Below are 17,400 nucleotides of genomic sequence, written 5' to 3'. Positions count from 1 at the left end.
GTGTAAGACATGAGAATCAGCATACTGGTTTTTGTTGTTCATGTCAGAAATCTTCATGTTGCACAAACTTCCTAACTTTAAAGGGTTATGATAAGGGTCAGAACCTTGTTTTAAGTTGTCATTTGGGATTTGGAGATATCAGCAACCATAGTCATATAACATATGAGTATCTCTGACAGTATTATCTCCTGGTGAGCCCATCTTACACACAGGAGTTTGTCAGTATTCCCAGGAATGCAGTTTTTAATTTACTTGACTGTTACCTTGTGTTCAAGTTAATAAAGAGAAGTCCTTACCCAGATGCATTTGGGAAGGTAGTTTAACACAGTGGCCTTGAGTGTGAAGGCTTCTCCGCGGATCACAGAGTAGGGCATCGTGAGATCCACAAAGAAGGGCTGGAAGGCTCGGAGAGAGGCAGTCGGAGAGAGACCAAGTCCAGTGTCACTGGACAAGCAGAGGGCCCCTGCCTTCCACTCAGTGATGGTATCAGGGACTATTACTCCTACTTCAGCCACACCTGAGGAGCTGGGGAGGTGGCAATGTGCAGAACAAAAAGTAAGCAGTTAAATACAGGCACGCCGCATTTTCTTGCACTTTGCTTTATCGTGCTTTACAGATACTGTGTTTTCTTTTTTAAACAAATTAAAGGTTTGTGGCAACACTGCGTCAAGCAAGCCTATTGGTGTCATTTGCTCGCCTTATCTCTCTGTGTCACATTTTGGTAATTCTCTCAATATTTCAGACTTTTAAATTATTATTATATTTGTTACGATGATCTGTGATCAGCAGTCTTTGATGTTACTATTGTAATTGTTTTGGGGTGCCATGAACTGCACCCATATAAGATGGCAAACTTAATAGATAAATGTTGTATGTGTTCTGACTGCTCCACTGACCAGCCATTCCCCTGTTCCTCTTCCTCTTCTTGAGCTTCCCTAGTCCCTGAGACACAACAATATTGAAATTAGGCCAGTTAACAACCCTACGATGGCCTCTAAGCATTCAAGTGAAAGGAAGAATTGCACACTTCTCACTTTAAATCAAAAGCTAGAAATTATTAAGCTTTGTGGTAAAGGCATGTTGAAAGCTGAGATAGGCTGGAAGCTAGGCCTCTTGCACCAAACAGTTAGCCAAGTTATGAATGCAAAGGAAAGTTCTTGAAGGAAATTAAAAGTGATACTTGAGTAAACACTTGAATGATAAGATAGCATAACAGCCGCATTGCCGATATGGAGAAAATTTGAATGGTCTGGATAGAAGATCAAACCAGCCACAATATCCCCTGAAGCCAAAGCCTAATCCAGAGCAAGGCCATAACTCTCTTCAGTTCTGTGCAGGGTGAGAGAGGTGAGGAAGCTGCAGAAGAAGAGTTTGAAGCTAGCAGAGAATGGTTCATAAGGCTTAAGGAGAGAAGCCATCTCTGTAACGTAAAAGCTCAAGGTGAAGTAGTAAGTGCTGATGTAGAAGCTGCAGCAAATTATCCAGAAGATAATTAGTGAAGGTGACTATACTAAATAACAGACGTTAAATGTAGATGAAACAGCCTTATATTGGAAGAAGATGCCATCTAGGACTTTCATAGCTGGAGAGGAGGAGTTAATGTCTGACTTCAAAGCTTCAAAGGACAGGCAGACTATCTAGTTAGGGGCTAATGCAGCTGGTGACTTGAAGTTGAAGCCAGTGCTCATTTATCATTCCGAAAATCTTGGGGCCCTTCAGAATTATGCTAAATCTACTCTGCCTGTGCTCTATAAATGGAACAACAAAGCCTGTATGACAGCACATCTGTTTACAACATGGTTTACTGAATATTGTAAGCCCATTGTTGAGAACTACTGCTTAGGAAAAAAGATTCCTTTCAAAATACTGCTGCTCATTGACAATGCACCTGGGCTCCCAAGAGCTCTGATGGAGATGCACAATGAGATTGATGTTGTCTTCATGCCTGCTAACACAATAGCCATTCTGAAGCCCATGGATCAAGAAGTAATCTTGACTTTCAAGTCTTATTCTTTAAGAAATACATTTTGTAAGGCTATAGCTGCCGTATATGGTCATTCCTCTGATGGATCTGGGCAACGTCAATTGAAAACCTTCTGGAAAGGATTCACCATTCTAGATGCCATTAAGAACATTCTTGATTCATAGGAAGAGGTCAGAATATTAACATTAACAGGAGTTTGAAAGAGGTAGATTCCAACCCTCATGGATGACTTTGAGGGGTTAAGACTTCAGTGGAGGAAGTAACCGCAGATGTGGTGGAAACAGCAAGAGAACCAGAATTAGAAATAGAGCCTGAAGATGTGACTGAATTGCTGCAATCTCCTGTTAAAACTTGAATGGATAAGGAGTTGCTTCTTATGGATGAGCAAAGAAAGTGGTTTCTTGAGATGGAAGCAACTCCTGTGGAAGATGCTGTGAAGGTTGTTGAAATGACAACAAAGGATTTGGAATATTACAAAAACTTAGTTGCCAAAGCAGTGGCAGAGTTTGAGAGGATTGCCTCCAATTCTGAAAGAAGTTCTACTGTGGGTAAAATGCTATCAAACACCATTGCATGTTACAGAGAAATTGTTTGTGAAAGGAAGAGTCAATTGACGTGGCACACTTCATTGCTGTCTTGTTTTAAGGAACAGCCCCATCCCAACCTTCAGCAGCCACCATCCTGATCAGTGAGCAGCCATGAACATCAAGTCAAGACCTTCCACCAGCAAAAAATTATGACTTGCTGAAGGCTTAGATGAAGGTTAGCATTTCATAGCAATAAAGTATTTTTGATTAAAGTATATACATTTTTAAAGACATAATGCTATTATACACTTAATAGACTACAGTATAGTGTAAACATAACTTTTATACGCCCTGGGAAACCAAAAAATTCATGTGACTCACTTTATTGTGATATTCGCTTTATTGGAGTGTCTGGAACGGAACCTGTAATATTTCTGAGGTATACCTGTAAATCCTTTCTAGGAAGAGTACCCCTATATAAATGATTCTATTGTCATGACTTGAATGCACTTAGTAGAAATACCAATAATGGAGAGTATAATCAAGGCTTGAAATGGGAATGTATAAGTCCCTTTTTCCAAATCTGTTTTCAATTCTAGTCTATATCAGTCTCACCTTAGACATGTAGCTGTAGTATAATCTGTTATAGACAATATAGTGATAAATATGCAGTTTTAGATTGTTATTAAATTTTTTTCTCTAAAATACTGTTCCACTGAGGGAAGGTTTATAATTTTAAATTCTACTACTACTGTGTAGAGCTGGCTTGACTGACCCTGTGCTTAACTCAGGACTGCCGAGCAATGAAGGATCTCTGATAGGTGTTAATCTGTGCAGTGCTTGGTTATATTTAGTCCTTATGCTCATTTTCTGGAAATCTTAGAATGACATTTGTGCAAAATTTCTGATACTAAATTAGATTAGTGAGACTTCATGACAGAAGTATTATACTAAACCTCTCCTGAACACAGCAATGTGTCCAAAAGATATACTTGGATATTGAAAAACTAGCTAAAAATTGAAAATTGTGAGGAATCTATATTGTTGCATCTTATATATGAAAGAAGTTACTTACTCTACTGCCACCAAATCCCAGATCCATGTCTCAGGGAAGTACTTTCGCACAGTCTCTGTGGGAGGCTCTGAAATATGTATCATATGCATAAGTTCATGACCTCTTCCCATTTCAGCTACGACTGCGGAGGAGACAGAAACAATAAATATAAAGATAAGGCTTATGAGAGATTGTAGTAAGTGCTACAAAAGAAATAGGGTGATGAAATAGATAGGAACCAGGAGAGGACACTTGGGTATTAAGGGAAAGCTTCTTGGAGGAGGTGGCATTTTTAGATGAATTCTGAAGCATTACAGTAAGCTAGGAGTGAGCTGGGGGAAGAGAATCACAATCAGAGAACAGTGAGACCTAGAGGCAGAACGAGTCTTGGATTGCCTGTGAAAGAAACCTAGAGGCAGAAAGGAGGCTCTGCAGCTTCTGCACCTCTGCGAGAGCAAAGAAAAATCGTACCCAGACATTTTGACAGTGGCTTTGAGAAACCATTTGTAGGAGTGAGAGAATCAAGAATTTAAAAAGCTCTTTATGTTAAAAAAAATAAAAAGCTCTTTATTCCCTAATGTGACCCTTTATTCCCAAATGTGTCAGAAGATAAGACACAAGAGACAAGATTTGTCATTGGGACAAATCTTGTCCGTCTATACACTTGTTCATAAATAAATTTACTACAAATCTTATTGATAAAGGATTAAAGGATATAATTTATAAATACTAATAAAAATATACAATGATCTTTATTTAAATTCCATATAGCCATTTGATTCTCACTGAATGATTACCTTGATTTTTGACAAACTCTTTTGTTTGTACTCAACCTATATTCAACCATGATTTGATAGTATCAGACCATAAATAAATAAATGATTGATTACTATATGATTCATCAAAGAAGTAGCCCATATCATTGACAAATGAGTGTGATTTCAATATGGATATTAGCTGATGTTTTGGGGAAATTAAAGAGCTTCTTTTCTTGACTGGTGAGAATATAGTCCCAATTTGCGAATTTCTGTTTCTGTTTACATTATCCTATGCCTGGAAACTTTCCCTTCCCTTTTAAAACTCACACATCTCCATTTACTAGAAGCAAATTCTATATGAATGACTTCTTGATTCCTCAATCAGAATCAATCCTTTCTTTTATTCTTCATGTCTGCACCTGTCTTATAACGCTTTTTACAGCCTGCCTTGTGTTCTTTCCAGCTGCATACATGGGAGCTGGACACAAACAGAATTTTTTTGATTTGTATCACTATGTGACCTTGAGCAAGAACCTTAATATATCTAAATCACAAGTTCTTTTTTTTAATTGAAGCACAGTTGATTTACAATGTTGTGTTAATTTCTGCTGTACAGCAAAGTGACTCAGTTATACACATATATACATTCTTTTTTTTTTTCTGTTTCTCTTTTTTTTTTTTTCGTACATTCTTTTTTATATTCTTTTCCATTATGGTTTATCTCAGGAGATTGGATATAGTATCCCGTGCTCTACAGTAGGACCTTGTTGTTTATCCATTTTAAATGTAATAGTGTGCATCTACCAACCCCAAACTCTCAGTCCGTCCCTCCCCCACTCTTCCCTCCCCCTTGGCAACCACAAATCTGTTCTCTATGTCTGAAATCACAAGTCCTTTTTAATTAATTTCATCACATTTAATCTTTTTTAAAGAATTATTTTATTTGGTTCAATATATTAGGCAATTAATTTTTCTTAATTTCTTACCTGGAGAAGATAACAGTCTTTGAGATGACTGTATTTTATATTGTTGAGGCTGTGGACATATTTTGGGTTTATGAATTTTTGAGTTGGTGAATACCTTTAAGCCCATATCCTGTAAAGGAAATCATCACCTAATCAGTACACAAATATCATAAAATATGTATATACACATACTTCTTTTCATTGAATTTAACAAACAGTGCAACTAGCTTAATATTAATCTTTTTGTGTTTTTGGATTTGGAAGTTGTTTCTTTCAAACAGTGTCCCTGTCTCTTGTCGCCCCAGCGTTACCTATAACTGTTACTCTAACACCCGCTCTAACACCCGTCTTTACTGTGCACTGAGGAAGCTCAGTCAGAATCCAACTTTTGAGCCTCACCACTGGCATCCTTAAACATGGGAAGCTAGCGCCATAAGCCCTGGTGCTGAGTATGTGTGGTTTAAGTACATTTCAGAGTAGCTGAGGTCATTCTCTCCTGCAAAGACTTTTTTCTTTGGAATACAAAGGCTTGCATTGTTTCACTTGATGTGTAAATATTACAGTTTTTCAGCTGTCTAATGATTCTAATCAGGTAGAACCATATGAAATTACTGATATTTGACCATTTTTAAAAAACTTTAATTGGAGTATGGTTGCTTTACAATGTTGTGTTAGCCTCCACTGCACAACAAAATGAATCAGCCATACACATACAGATATGCCCTCCCTAATATTAAACTTTTAATGTTCACATGAGTAGAAAGGAAATTGATATACTTATAGAGATAATTTCATTCTGTTTTTAAACCTTTTTCAACAGTAATTATTTTACATGTGTAATATTTATAAATGAATGAAGAAAAAAAACTTGCTTAATAATCCCAAAAGTTCCAGTCCTGGCTCTGTTGTTATTAGTAGATCTGCTACTATTAGTGACCTTGGAGAAGTCACTTGACCTCTCTATGTCCCATTACCCTCAACTATAATATGGAAGCATTAAAATAAATATTTTTTTCCATATATAATATTTTGTGAACCTTAAGAACTGACCATCAGCAATATAATGGACTTGCCTTTAGGAAGCTATACATATCTTTTTCATTTGTATTTGATACTGGGGAATACATGATCCCATTGATATAGACATTACGGTGACTGATGCAGTCTTCATTGTCTTCCTTCTGTTGATTTAAACGGTCAGGGAAACCGTTGAGGTCCTTTAGTGGTAGCAGGTTATAAACCTGTACAAATGCAAAGGGCGAAAGGACAAACTTACTTATTTGTGGCTTATTTTTCTTAAGTGCAGGGAGAAAAGAAAAGAATAATCACTACCAGACTTTCTTTGAGTGGCTCCATTGCCTAGATAATTTACAGAGAAGATGATTTTGAAAACGTTTAACAATTTTAGGGAAAAAAACAATTAAAACATTCCTATCTAAGTACTCAGGATCATAATCTTCTGTTATGCAATTCAGAGGCAAACCCTAGACTCTGCCGGAATGAAATAAAACTTAATTAAGAGAAATTGAGGTTTGCTATATTTGAGACATTGTGCAACACTTCAGGATGACAGAATTAGGTAATAGTTTCGTCTCTATCTGGTGGTTAGCAACTTACTCAGTGTTTAACAAAGTAAATGGACAACATGTTCTAAACAGGCACATGGATAAGCATGTATCCTCTGTATAGGTCAGGACAGTATTTTCTTAGTATTACCCATGGGAACTAAATGCTCCATATCTTTATAAAATACATAAAACTTTAACTGTAGAATACTGAAAATGATACTTTCAAATTCACTTCAACGGGAAGAATAAGACAAACATAAAAATTCTGTAGGTGTTTTATATTTATGGGAGTTCAAAATTGTTTGATAAGAATAGATTAGCAAAGTGAGTAGCACAATGAAATGAAGCACTTTCTCAAAGGCAGCTCCTTCTTAGCATTCTCCATCTCCTCCCTCTGCTTTATTTTTCTCCAAAGCATATCACATAATTATTGTCTGTCTCACCTATTAAGTTCCATGAGTGCATGGATTTTTTTCTTTCTAGTAGTTCACTATGAGATCCCCAGAATTTAGGACACACCCAGAACACAGTAGGCACTAAATAAATATGTGTTGAATGAGTGACTTATGCTACTAGGTGCAAGTGTTTCATTAATGAAACATTATCAAAGATTGAGAGGAACCCTTGTTCTAACCCAGGTCTACTACTAGATACATGAAAGCTTCTGCTTTATTATTAACAAACGAATAGAATTTTCTGCCTTATCTATCCACTAGGATTGTTATAATTGAAAACAACTTTGAGAACTATAAAATTATGTTATACAAACATAAAACATTAATGTTAGCGTTCCACATATTCCCTTGCTTCCACTATGCACTTAATATCTCCTTTAGAAGTATTCTAATATTTTTAATTAAATACTATTGGAAGGACCAGAAAGTAAGAGATCTTTTCTTTTCTCTTGTAGGGAAGTAAAAATGTAACTTTCCCTTTATAAAATTTTGGTAGTGAAAAAAAACTTCAGTAAGAGGTTATTCCAATTGCCCTCATTGAAAATTTGAAGTAATGGGCAAACTACTATTAGGACACATTAAGTAGTTTCCCGTTGTTATACTAAGCATACCCTTTTGCTATTTTTCCTATTAACCCAGTATTTGAAAAGGTTTCATTTATTAATGTCATTTATCACATGGTAATTAATTTTTCCTAATTTTTATTAATCAGAGACAATACAGATCTTCCTTCAGAAATTGTGTTCATCTTGGGCATGCAGTGTTTCAACTGATACTATTCTTATTAAAAGAAGTTTGATATTTCACTTAGCCTGTGCAGTCTAAGTGCAGGTATATGTACCATTTCTGTTAGACTTTTTGAAATATTAAAACTAGTTTGAAAACTCCTACTATTGGTTTCATAAAGCTCTAGGATTTCAGGGATTTTGGATGGTGCATGATTTATACATTGATATTCATATGTAATATCTTCCTCACCAAAAAAAAGTGCACATGAAAGAGCTCAAAACTATTAACTCCTAGATAAATATAACTTTAATAGATGCTATCCCACTCAGGGTTTTTTCTTGCTCTGAGTCCCTGATGTGGCCCTTCCTGACCCCTGGGGCTGATGGAACTCACCGTGGCCACAGAGAGCTCGGCCTCGGGACTCATGAGCAGCACACTTTGGTCCACGGCGCGGAGGGCGCAGAGGGACCGAGGGGAAGCGGTGACTTTCAGGCGGGCGTGGGAGGCTGGGAGACTCTGTGCTGGGCTGAAGTTCAAACCCACCTGTGGAATTGGGGACAAAGTCAGAAAAACAAATTTCCTGATTTACCCATGCGTTCACCAGCATTTCCTGGGTGCTCCGCAAATTCAATGCATAATCGCTTTGTTTGACTTTGTTGATGTTTGGCACCATGTAAGCCTTGAGGCCTTTGGTTCCCTATTTTGTCACTCTGATTCTCATCAGTTGAGCTATTATAATGATATCTGTTTTTATAAGTTATTAAATTGGAGATGCTATTTTTTACCTTTGATACATAGTGAGGTGTTCATTAACTAACTGTGGGCAGAATGCAAATGGTTCTAGATGCTCTTGTATTTTTCTTTTGGCCCTTTTGTAGTCTTATAAACTTGGTTACATGTTTTCCAACATTTCATCGTAAGAGAAGGGAACAGGGTACTCTGAACTGTATCATATGGTAAGAGACAATGCATGAGAATTTTGCACTAGGAGTCAAGTGACATGGATAGCTTCTTTTTTTTTTTCTTAAATTGGGGTATAGTTGCTTTACAATGTTGTGTTAGTTTCTGCTGTACAACAAAGTGAATCAACCATATATATACATATATCTCCTCCCTCTTGAACCTCCCTCCCACGCCCCCCCCCCACCCATCCCACCCATCTAGGTCACCACAGAGCACCGAGCTGAGTTCCCTGTGCTATACAGCAGGTTCTCACCAGCTATCTGTTTTACACACGGTCGTGTTTATATGTCAATCCCAATCTCCCAGTTCATCCCACCCTCCCTTCCTCCCTCCTTGTCCACATGTTTGTTCTTTATGTCTGTGTCCCTGTTCCTGCCCTCTATTCCCAAATAGGTTTATCTGTACCATTTTTCTAGATTTCACATATATGTGTTAATATATGATATTTATTTTTCTCTTGACATGGTTTCTTAGTGTGATCTGCCATTACCTTGCTGAAAACCTCTGGTGAATTCATTTAACCCTTTTGGCCCCAGTGCTTGCATGTAGAAAATAACCGATAGTGATAGTAACTTCTAGTTTTAAATGTTGAAAAATTTATGATATAAAACACCCACCTTGTTGGCCAGACAGTTTTCGACCTCGTATTTTGCAGAGTCACCAACCACTTCCCCATCAGGTAAAATGGCATAGATGAGCAACCTAGCGACGGGAGCAATGTCTGACTCCACAGGGACTGACAGGGGAAAATGGCCTTCCACTGGAGCACAGAGAGAATGAAAGGAAGTGGTCATGGGTTAGACAGCTCAGGGCTGAAATAACACTTTTCTGCTGTACAATGTCATTTTAGGAGCCTGGTCTGGTTGATGACTCTATTAGTAGATGTAACAGATATAAGAAATAGTAGATGTAATAAATGGATGACTATTTCTAAGAATCCTGGCTTAAAAAAAAACAACAACCTTATCATAACCCCCCATCTTCTCTCAAAATCGCATAATGATTTCTCCCCAGTTTGAAGCTTGAGTTCATCTATACAAAGTTCTGATGCTATCTGAGGATGTGGAGACATCCATTTGGCTACCATTTGATCTAGATTTTACACTAGAGAAGGGAAATAGTACTTGAAGTTGCGAGATGTAATAGTAAGAGTTTAACACATTGTATTTACCCCATATCCTCTTTAACTTTCTATGAACCAGATATTCTATTCTTTCTTCTTAAGAGGAGTACTGAGCTCCTTTGCAACTTATTTTTTGGTGCCTACATAGAACTGTTAGAAGTTGCATCGAACTTCTCTACTATAGTGCTTCTATGTTGCTACAAAGTAGCGACAAAAGAGTAGTTCACTGATAATTTTCTTAAGGGAACTTTTAGACTCCCTTAGGATAGGTGAAACCTTCAGAGGATTATATTGTTCCACATTTGTTCCTGGGGAGAGTCCAATTTACCTCTTCATAAAATCATAGCTATCTTCAAAAGGGAAATATGATGTAAAGATATAAATGACTCAGCACAAGACCTAACATATAGAAGACACTCCAAAGTTTTACCTTCTTTCCATTGTCTGAAACAATTTTGAAATGTCATTTTGAGAAGGAGGTCCATGACTATTTATGGTTTGAAAATTTGGAATAAGCATAAATTATGAAACAACTAAACACTTTAAATAATCTGAACAGAATAACCTGAAAGAAAAGAAAATAAATATTTGATAAAGGGTTTAAAAAAACAAAGAAACATTATTGCTTTCCCCTTTCAACTTCTTTATTAGGGTTAGATGAAAATTCTCTCTCTTTATTTGAAGCTATTCCTGGTATTTCTGCAGTGTAAGGTTGTAAGTGACTGAGTATGGCAGAAATGGGGAATTATGGAAATACTCACTGTCTCCCTGGTGCACGGGCAGTACGTGAGTCCCAGATCGGACAATGTCTCCCTTTGCCATTACCTGCAAAAAAGGAAATGAAAAGGGATTTAATTTGCCGGACAGAGATCTGACCCCAAGTCTTGCTCTCTATGTGATATGCTTGTTTTATTGAGCCCCTGCTGGCAATAATTAGCCCTGAGAGAAGTCAGACTTTCAAAAGGAACATGGATAAGAGGTCGAAGTTGCGATGCCTAAAGAGCTTCATAAATCCTTGCTCACACAGGAGTTTACAGATGAGTCAGAGTAGTGGCCTTCCTTCTCACCAGGTAATAGAACACGAGCTCCTTCAGCTCCTGCAGGACCTGTCCATTCAGTATATAATGTGCTTGGACTGTCTGAGCTCGGCCGCAGGGCAGTTCACGAGGCAAGGGCTCAAGGTGGACAAAGCTCTTGCTTTGGGAGAATACAAGATTAGCAGTGTGATAAGCTTCTTCATACTCTTCTGTCAGCCACTGGTAGCCATAGCAGGTACTATGATCCTTGTGTCTGACCTAATGAATTAGAAAAACAATATTATCTTAGAGATTATATGTCATAGAGAATCAGTGTGCTCCAGAATTGCATTCGTTTAGTATCCTACCTTAACTAGTACCTAGAAATCTTGTGCTCCACACTCAGAAGTGAGAGAGGAGGGTCCCTTATTTTGTTTATCAGTATTGCAGGCCTTTACAGGACGGAGGCTCCTTGAGTTGGTATTGATTTTTACATTTGTGAAGAGCACAAAAGGAGGCATCCTTTGCTCTGATTAGCTTGGCTTACATTTCTTTGTCTACTTTACCTATTCAGACAGAGACATTGGAGCTATGAAACCTCACTGAGGAGACTAATCCTCAGAAACGGAAGAATTGCATATCAGAGAGTCGGTGCCTCATTTATGATGGGTTTCAAATGGGTATTATGAATAAATGTAATATTGCAACCTTAGGGGTCTGAGAACACTTTCTGTAAATAGCATTGGTTCAAGAGTTGAGTTAGTGAAGTAGTTGAAGTCTATACTCAACTCTTAGTTATTTGCTCTTAATACAGAGTTGAGCCAGGATTTTAATCTAATTTATCTGATTCTGGAACCTACACTTAAAAAAATTGTGGTAAAAAACACAACATATATTACCATCTTAACCATTTTAAAATGTACAGTTTGGTAGTGTTAAGTAATATGCAGCCCATCTCCAGAATCCTTTCATCTTGCAAAACTAAAACACTGTCCCCATTAAATACCAACTCCTCATTTCTCCTTCTTCCCAACCCCTGGCAACCACCATTCTACTTTCTATTTCTATGGCTTTGAGTGCTTTAGATACCTCATGCAAGTGGAGTCATACACGATTTGTTTTTTGTGACTGGATATTTCACTTAGCATAATGTCTTCAAGGTTCGTCCACACTGTAGCCTGTGACAGCCTTCCTTTTTAAGGCTGAATACTATTCCACTGTACATATATACCACATTCTGTTTATCTGTTCATCTGTTGATGGATATTTGGGTTGCTTCCACCTCTTGGCTACTGTGAATAGTGCTGCTATGAACAGGGCTGTGTAAGTATCCCTTTGAGATTCTGTTTTCAATTCTTTTGAAGGTATACTCAGCAGTTAGAATACTGGATCATATGGTAGTTCTCATTTGGGGGGACTGCCACGCTGCTTCCCACAGCGTTTGCACGATTCATGTCGCTACACGCGAGTGCACACGTGGAGCCCCCACTTTAGCCACAACACTATACTGCCTCCTTTTAACAAACTTTTTCAAAATTGACCTTGAATTGGTTTTTAGTTTCGCATTTTTTTTTCCTAAGACTAAACACAACTTGGAAATGCCATCACTTTTCGGTTGCAACCTTTCTTCCAAGACTTCTTCACATCATTGGTAACTTCCCTCCAAACTTACCCTGACAGTGAGGGAGGTGCCCGTGATGCTGGTGGTGTTGATGGAGAACTGCACCAGGCCGTGCTCATCAGTGGTGGCGTTGGAGTCATAGTGGGCTTCCTCTGCTGTGATGAAGATGAGTTTATTTGGTATAGGGACACCTTTTCCATCCGCTAGGCGCACCTGAAGATTAAAAGCTGCAGATCAGTTATGTGGCTAATATCCAATAGACACCAAACATTCATTTTATTACAAATATTTATTGAGTGTGTCCAATATGTCAGACATGGTTCGAGGCCTTGAGGCTACAGCAGTGAACAAAACAAAGTTCCTTCTATCATAGAGCATACGGTCCAGTAAAAGAGATAGCTGCTAAATAAATGCATAATATACACTTATTTAGTGGTAATCAGTCCTAAGACGAAAAATAGTGTAAAAGGGTAGAGAATGATGGAGATAATAGAGGTGACCTGAGAAATGTATTCTGTGGATATTTTGAAAACTCTATATATTATATATAACTTTTGGAAAGTCACAGACCACAAGAGCCATAATGAAAATTTTTAACCCATTAGTCAAATTTAATTGAGCCTCAAATACTTATTTTATGGCAGACAATTCCCTTTCTACAGATTAGTGTTCTGAGGTTTGATATTAGTAATTGCTAATATATTGTGCTGTGTGCTCCTCTAGTTTTATATATGATATCTGCTTCTTGACCTAGATTTGCAAACTTTTGGAAGGTAGGTAGATTTTATGAGGTACTTCCCATCTGAAAAATGTAAAATTGAAAAGAAGCATAGAATATTAAATAAGGGCCTAAAGTCAAATTACTGCTAATACTGAACCCAGAAGATTAGTAGCTCAGTTCAGATTTTAAAGATGGTGACTTTTTTTCTCAGTATAAACTACTTTTGGTAGAAGGAAGCACAACCAGCAGACTTGGATTAGTATTTGTAATTGATTAACAAGATCTAAGTTTGCTAATGAAATGTCAGCTGTATACCAGGATAGGTACAAAATTCTGATTCTTTCACTTTTGATGAGAGAGTCTTGTGATAATAGGATAGTTATTTAGCAGGAATAAAATCTCAAAAAAGTACAATATACTTCTGAGAAATTTAAAGAAGTGAACTTTCATTTTAGGAAGTGACCAAAGTTTCTGAACATGTTTGCTGTCATAGCATAATCAAGACATTCTAAAATTTATTCCACTACTCTTTTTGTGGAGCCTGGTCCCTCTGTCTTTTACACTCTCCACAGCTGACATCTTATAATATTTCCATTAAAAACAGGATGCACAGTAATTACGCATGGAGGTACATACAACTCTCATCTCAGACTTCTGGAGTCCGAAAGCTCCATTAGCACATCTGCTTGTAAGCAGAAAAATAACAGTAGCAGATTTTTTTGTAGATCTGAGAGAAAAAATTTATATCTTTAAAATCTGGGTATACTTTATTATTATTATTTTTTTGCGGTACGTGGGCCTCTCACTGTTGTGGCCTCTCCCGTTGTGGAGCACAGGCTCCGGACGCGCAGGCTCAGCGGCCATGGCTCACGGGCCCAGCCGCTCCGTGGCATGTGGGATCTTTCCAGACCCGGGCACGAACCCGTGTCCCCTGCATCGGCAGGTGGACTCTCAACCACTGCGCCACCAGGGAAGCCCTGGGTATACTTTAAATAGCAGTATTTTACCCCTCTGTGTACTGTTTTTAAAATATACTTGCTAAAATAAAACAAATATATTTGAATAAGTATACTTGAGTAAAATAAAATATACTTGAAAAAGTAATGTATATATAATATCCATGAAAGAAACACCAGGTACAGCAGAATCTTTTATATTTCAAAATAAAAATGAAAGCCACCTACCCACCCATTTCCATACAAAGTTAATGTTAGAAGGATAATGTGATTGGCTATCAGGAATTTCGAGACGCTTTGTGAAAAAATATTATAAAAATCTGAGACTGCCTGGTAAACCCCATGGGAAAGAGATTGAGTGACATCACTCAGTGCTGTTCCCAAAACCTTCTAATTTTGATAGTGCTTTAGAATGGTTTTATAGATTTGATGTACAAATTTACAGAGGAACAAATCTATTTTATGTGGGTTTATACCTTTGATTATATTAATCAACAGATAATATTAACCAGGTATAGTTTTAGCAGAATATGTTGTACGTATTAGGTGAGAGTACAGTTTGATTTGCGAATTGAAAAATACCTCACCTGCCCAAAGAAGGGAATCCCTCGTCTAGCGTCTGAGTCTACTTTCACAAATGAGAGTTTGGTTATGGTTCTTGTTATTTCAGTGGTCCCTTTTCCAGTTAATTCCACCTCTGAAAAAGAAGGAAAAAATAAGTTCACTTTTGGAAGGATGCTCTCCCTGAACTTATACTACTTCCTCCCTTTCAGTTCACTGTTTGGCAAAGGAACTAAATCCATGTCCATTGTTCTTCCTCCCATACCCATGAGGTATACACACCTGTTCCTTCTTCTTGAATCTTGGCCTCCACTTCAATTTTCATTTCAAACTCTTGTCTCTTCATTTGGAAGATCTTGGTCTTTACTTGCTGAGAGAAGCAGCCCTGGCTGTTTAGCTAGGAGGGGACGAAATAAAATACAAAAACATAAGACTGGACAAATCAGTGGTCAGTTAATCTGGTGGCATTTTTTTTTTTGAGGCAACATAACCTAGGAATTTTGTATGATGAGAACACAATAAATATTCTCTAGGGATTAATTATAATTACATCTCACAACAGTTTCTGGCTTATAACTGACAGGTGTATTCCTTAGTATCTGATATTCCCCAGAGTGAATGAGGTGAAGAAATGCCTTAAAACTTGGCGGGTAATCTTACTGTAGCAGGCAGCTAACTCTTCACCGAAGCCTGGCTTCCCTTCCATAGTTTACAGCTGTGGCTGGGAAGTGGCTGCCCATCTGGGCACTGTGTTTCCCAGCTCCTTGGCATCTAGGTGGGGCCATGTGACAAGCTCTTGCTCATAGAAAGAGAGAAAAACTGACACCTTTCCCAGCCAAGGTGGTTAAGATTTGTATGCTTTTTTCTCCTTCCTTTACATAATTGGATGGATACTCAAGGCGGCTTTAGGTACCAGGTACTGGAGATGGTTCAACTTCAATCATCCTGGATGCTTGGTGCACCAAGAATACCCACAATGGACAATTACAAGAAATAATTCCTATTGTGCTAAGTCACTGATTTTTAAAAAACGACTATAGCTAGCATAGAATTCTCTTACAGATTGGTCTCTTCCTGAGTTACTACCATGTTGTAACTCACTGCTCATCAACAGTGCCTGGGCTGTTAATCCCTAGGAGTAGTTTCCCACATACCTGCTGACTGAACTTCTCACAGACAGCATGTGATTCTCCACCAAAGCAGTTAGAAGGGTTACTGTACTTTCTGCACATGTTTATAGTCGCACGTCCTGGGACAGGCTTCCCATATGTGTATCTGTCATAAGAACATTGCCAAATGGATCAAATCAGACGTTGAACACCCCCATTTTCTACCTGTTTATATTTTCCCTTTAGCTATAGTATATTTTTAGACTCTGTACTTCCCTCTGATTTCTGCAGGGCTTATACAGTGTTGAGGGCAAGTAAACTAAGTAACGAACCTTCTCTTTTAGAAATTTCCAGTGCAACATGCTGGAATTTACTTCAGTCTTCTTTTACCATGTCTTTTTTTTTCTTAATCTCTAATTTTCAGTTTCATCTTTTAAAAAATATTTTTCTTTTGCCAAAGCTACACCAGATCTTAAGAGAAAAAACAATACCAACAAAACAAAACAAAGACAAGAAATAAACGCTCTTAATTCTACCTAGGAATATAAACTATTAATATGATGGTATCTCTCCTTCCATCATCCTCTTCCTATGTGTAGCCATCTCTGTTCATATAGACTTTTACTTGTTTACTTTTTACAAAAATGGGATTGTGCCATAAATGTATCATTGATAATTGCTGTGGTTTTGAGGGTATTTGTTCCTTCCCTATTCAAAATACCCTCTATATCTATATTTGCAGGAGTACTGGTTCACCAGCTCTGTGGGATCAGGAGCTTGGTGACCTTACTCTGAGACAGTGCTGGGGCAGGGACCCAGCTGAAGGTCTTTAGGACTGGTTTCTTCACTCTGCCTGTTCTTTCTGTACTGCTGCTGCTGGGCTGCTGGAGATGGGAGCAATAAGATCCTAGAAACATGAATTTTCAAGGTTGGAAAAGACTGACTGTGAGATCATGTCTACTCTCATCAGTGAAAATGGCAGTTCAGAGAAGTATGTGACATGCCTTAGGTAGACAGATGAGTTAGACGACATTTCTGTAATACGCCTATCTCTACAAATTCTGAATCTGAGCTATTTTTCCACTATGTATCCAAGGTCAAGTAAATGATCTGTTGATGATTGAATTTACTTTACAACCTGGTAAAGGGAAAGTCACTACCCTTCAACACTATCTCATTTGTGTGTGTACATGTGTACGTGCATGTGCGAGTAGCTTTATTACTTTCAGAATCAATCCTATTAGCATAGCTTAGCTCTAGGAACGGTTGCCTGCCCCATGATAGTTATAA

General features: G+C 37.8%; 1 protein-coding gene across 1 annotated transcript in view; it reads right to left on the bottom strand.

Annotated features, from left to right (window-relative positions):
- The window catches only part of A2M (alpha-2-macroglobulin), a 40,382-nt gene that overhangs the window by 14,678 nt on the left and 8,304 nt on the right, over positions 1 to 17,400 (bottom strand). The window contains exons 8-19 of the mRNA XM_060166943.1: positions 16,156 to 16,276; positions 15,284 to 15,398; positions 15,028 to 15,137; positions 12,815 to 12,976; positions 11,194 to 11,421; positions 10,888 to 10,951; positions 9,621 to 9,763; positions 8,434 to 8,583; positions 6,362 to 6,529; positions 5,310 to 5,418; positions 3,587 to 3,707; positions 297 to 525 (exon numbers count right to left, since the gene is read on the bottom strand). Coding sequence (XP_060022926.1) covers positions 297 to 525; positions 3,587 to 3,707; positions 5,310 to 5,418; positions 6,362 to 6,529; positions 8,434 to 8,583; positions 9,621 to 9,763; positions 10,888 to 10,951; positions 11,194 to 11,421; positions 12,815 to 12,976; positions 15,028 to 15,137; positions 15,284 to 15,398; positions 16,156 to 16,276 — 1,720 coding nt within the window. The remainder of the gene's footprint in view (positions 1 to 296; positions 526 to 3,586; positions 3,708 to 5,309; positions 5,419 to 6,361; positions 6,530 to 8,433; positions 8,584 to 9,620; positions 9,764 to 10,887; positions 10,952 to 11,193; positions 11,422 to 12,814; positions 12,977 to 15,027; positions 15,138 to 15,283; positions 15,399 to 16,155; positions 16,277 to 17,400) is intronic.

Source organism: Lagenorhynchus albirostris, chromosome 11 (assembly GCF_949774975.1).
Source record: "Lagenorhynchus albirostris chromosome 11, mLagAlb1.1, whole genome shotgun sequence".
Classification (NCBI taxonomy): domain Eukaryota; kingdom Metazoa; phylum Chordata; class Mammalia; order Artiodactyla; family Delphinidae; genus Lagenorhynchus; species Lagenorhynchus albirostris.
Note: the sequence above shows the minus strand (reverse complement) of the source record. Positions and strands in the feature narration are given on the sequence as shown.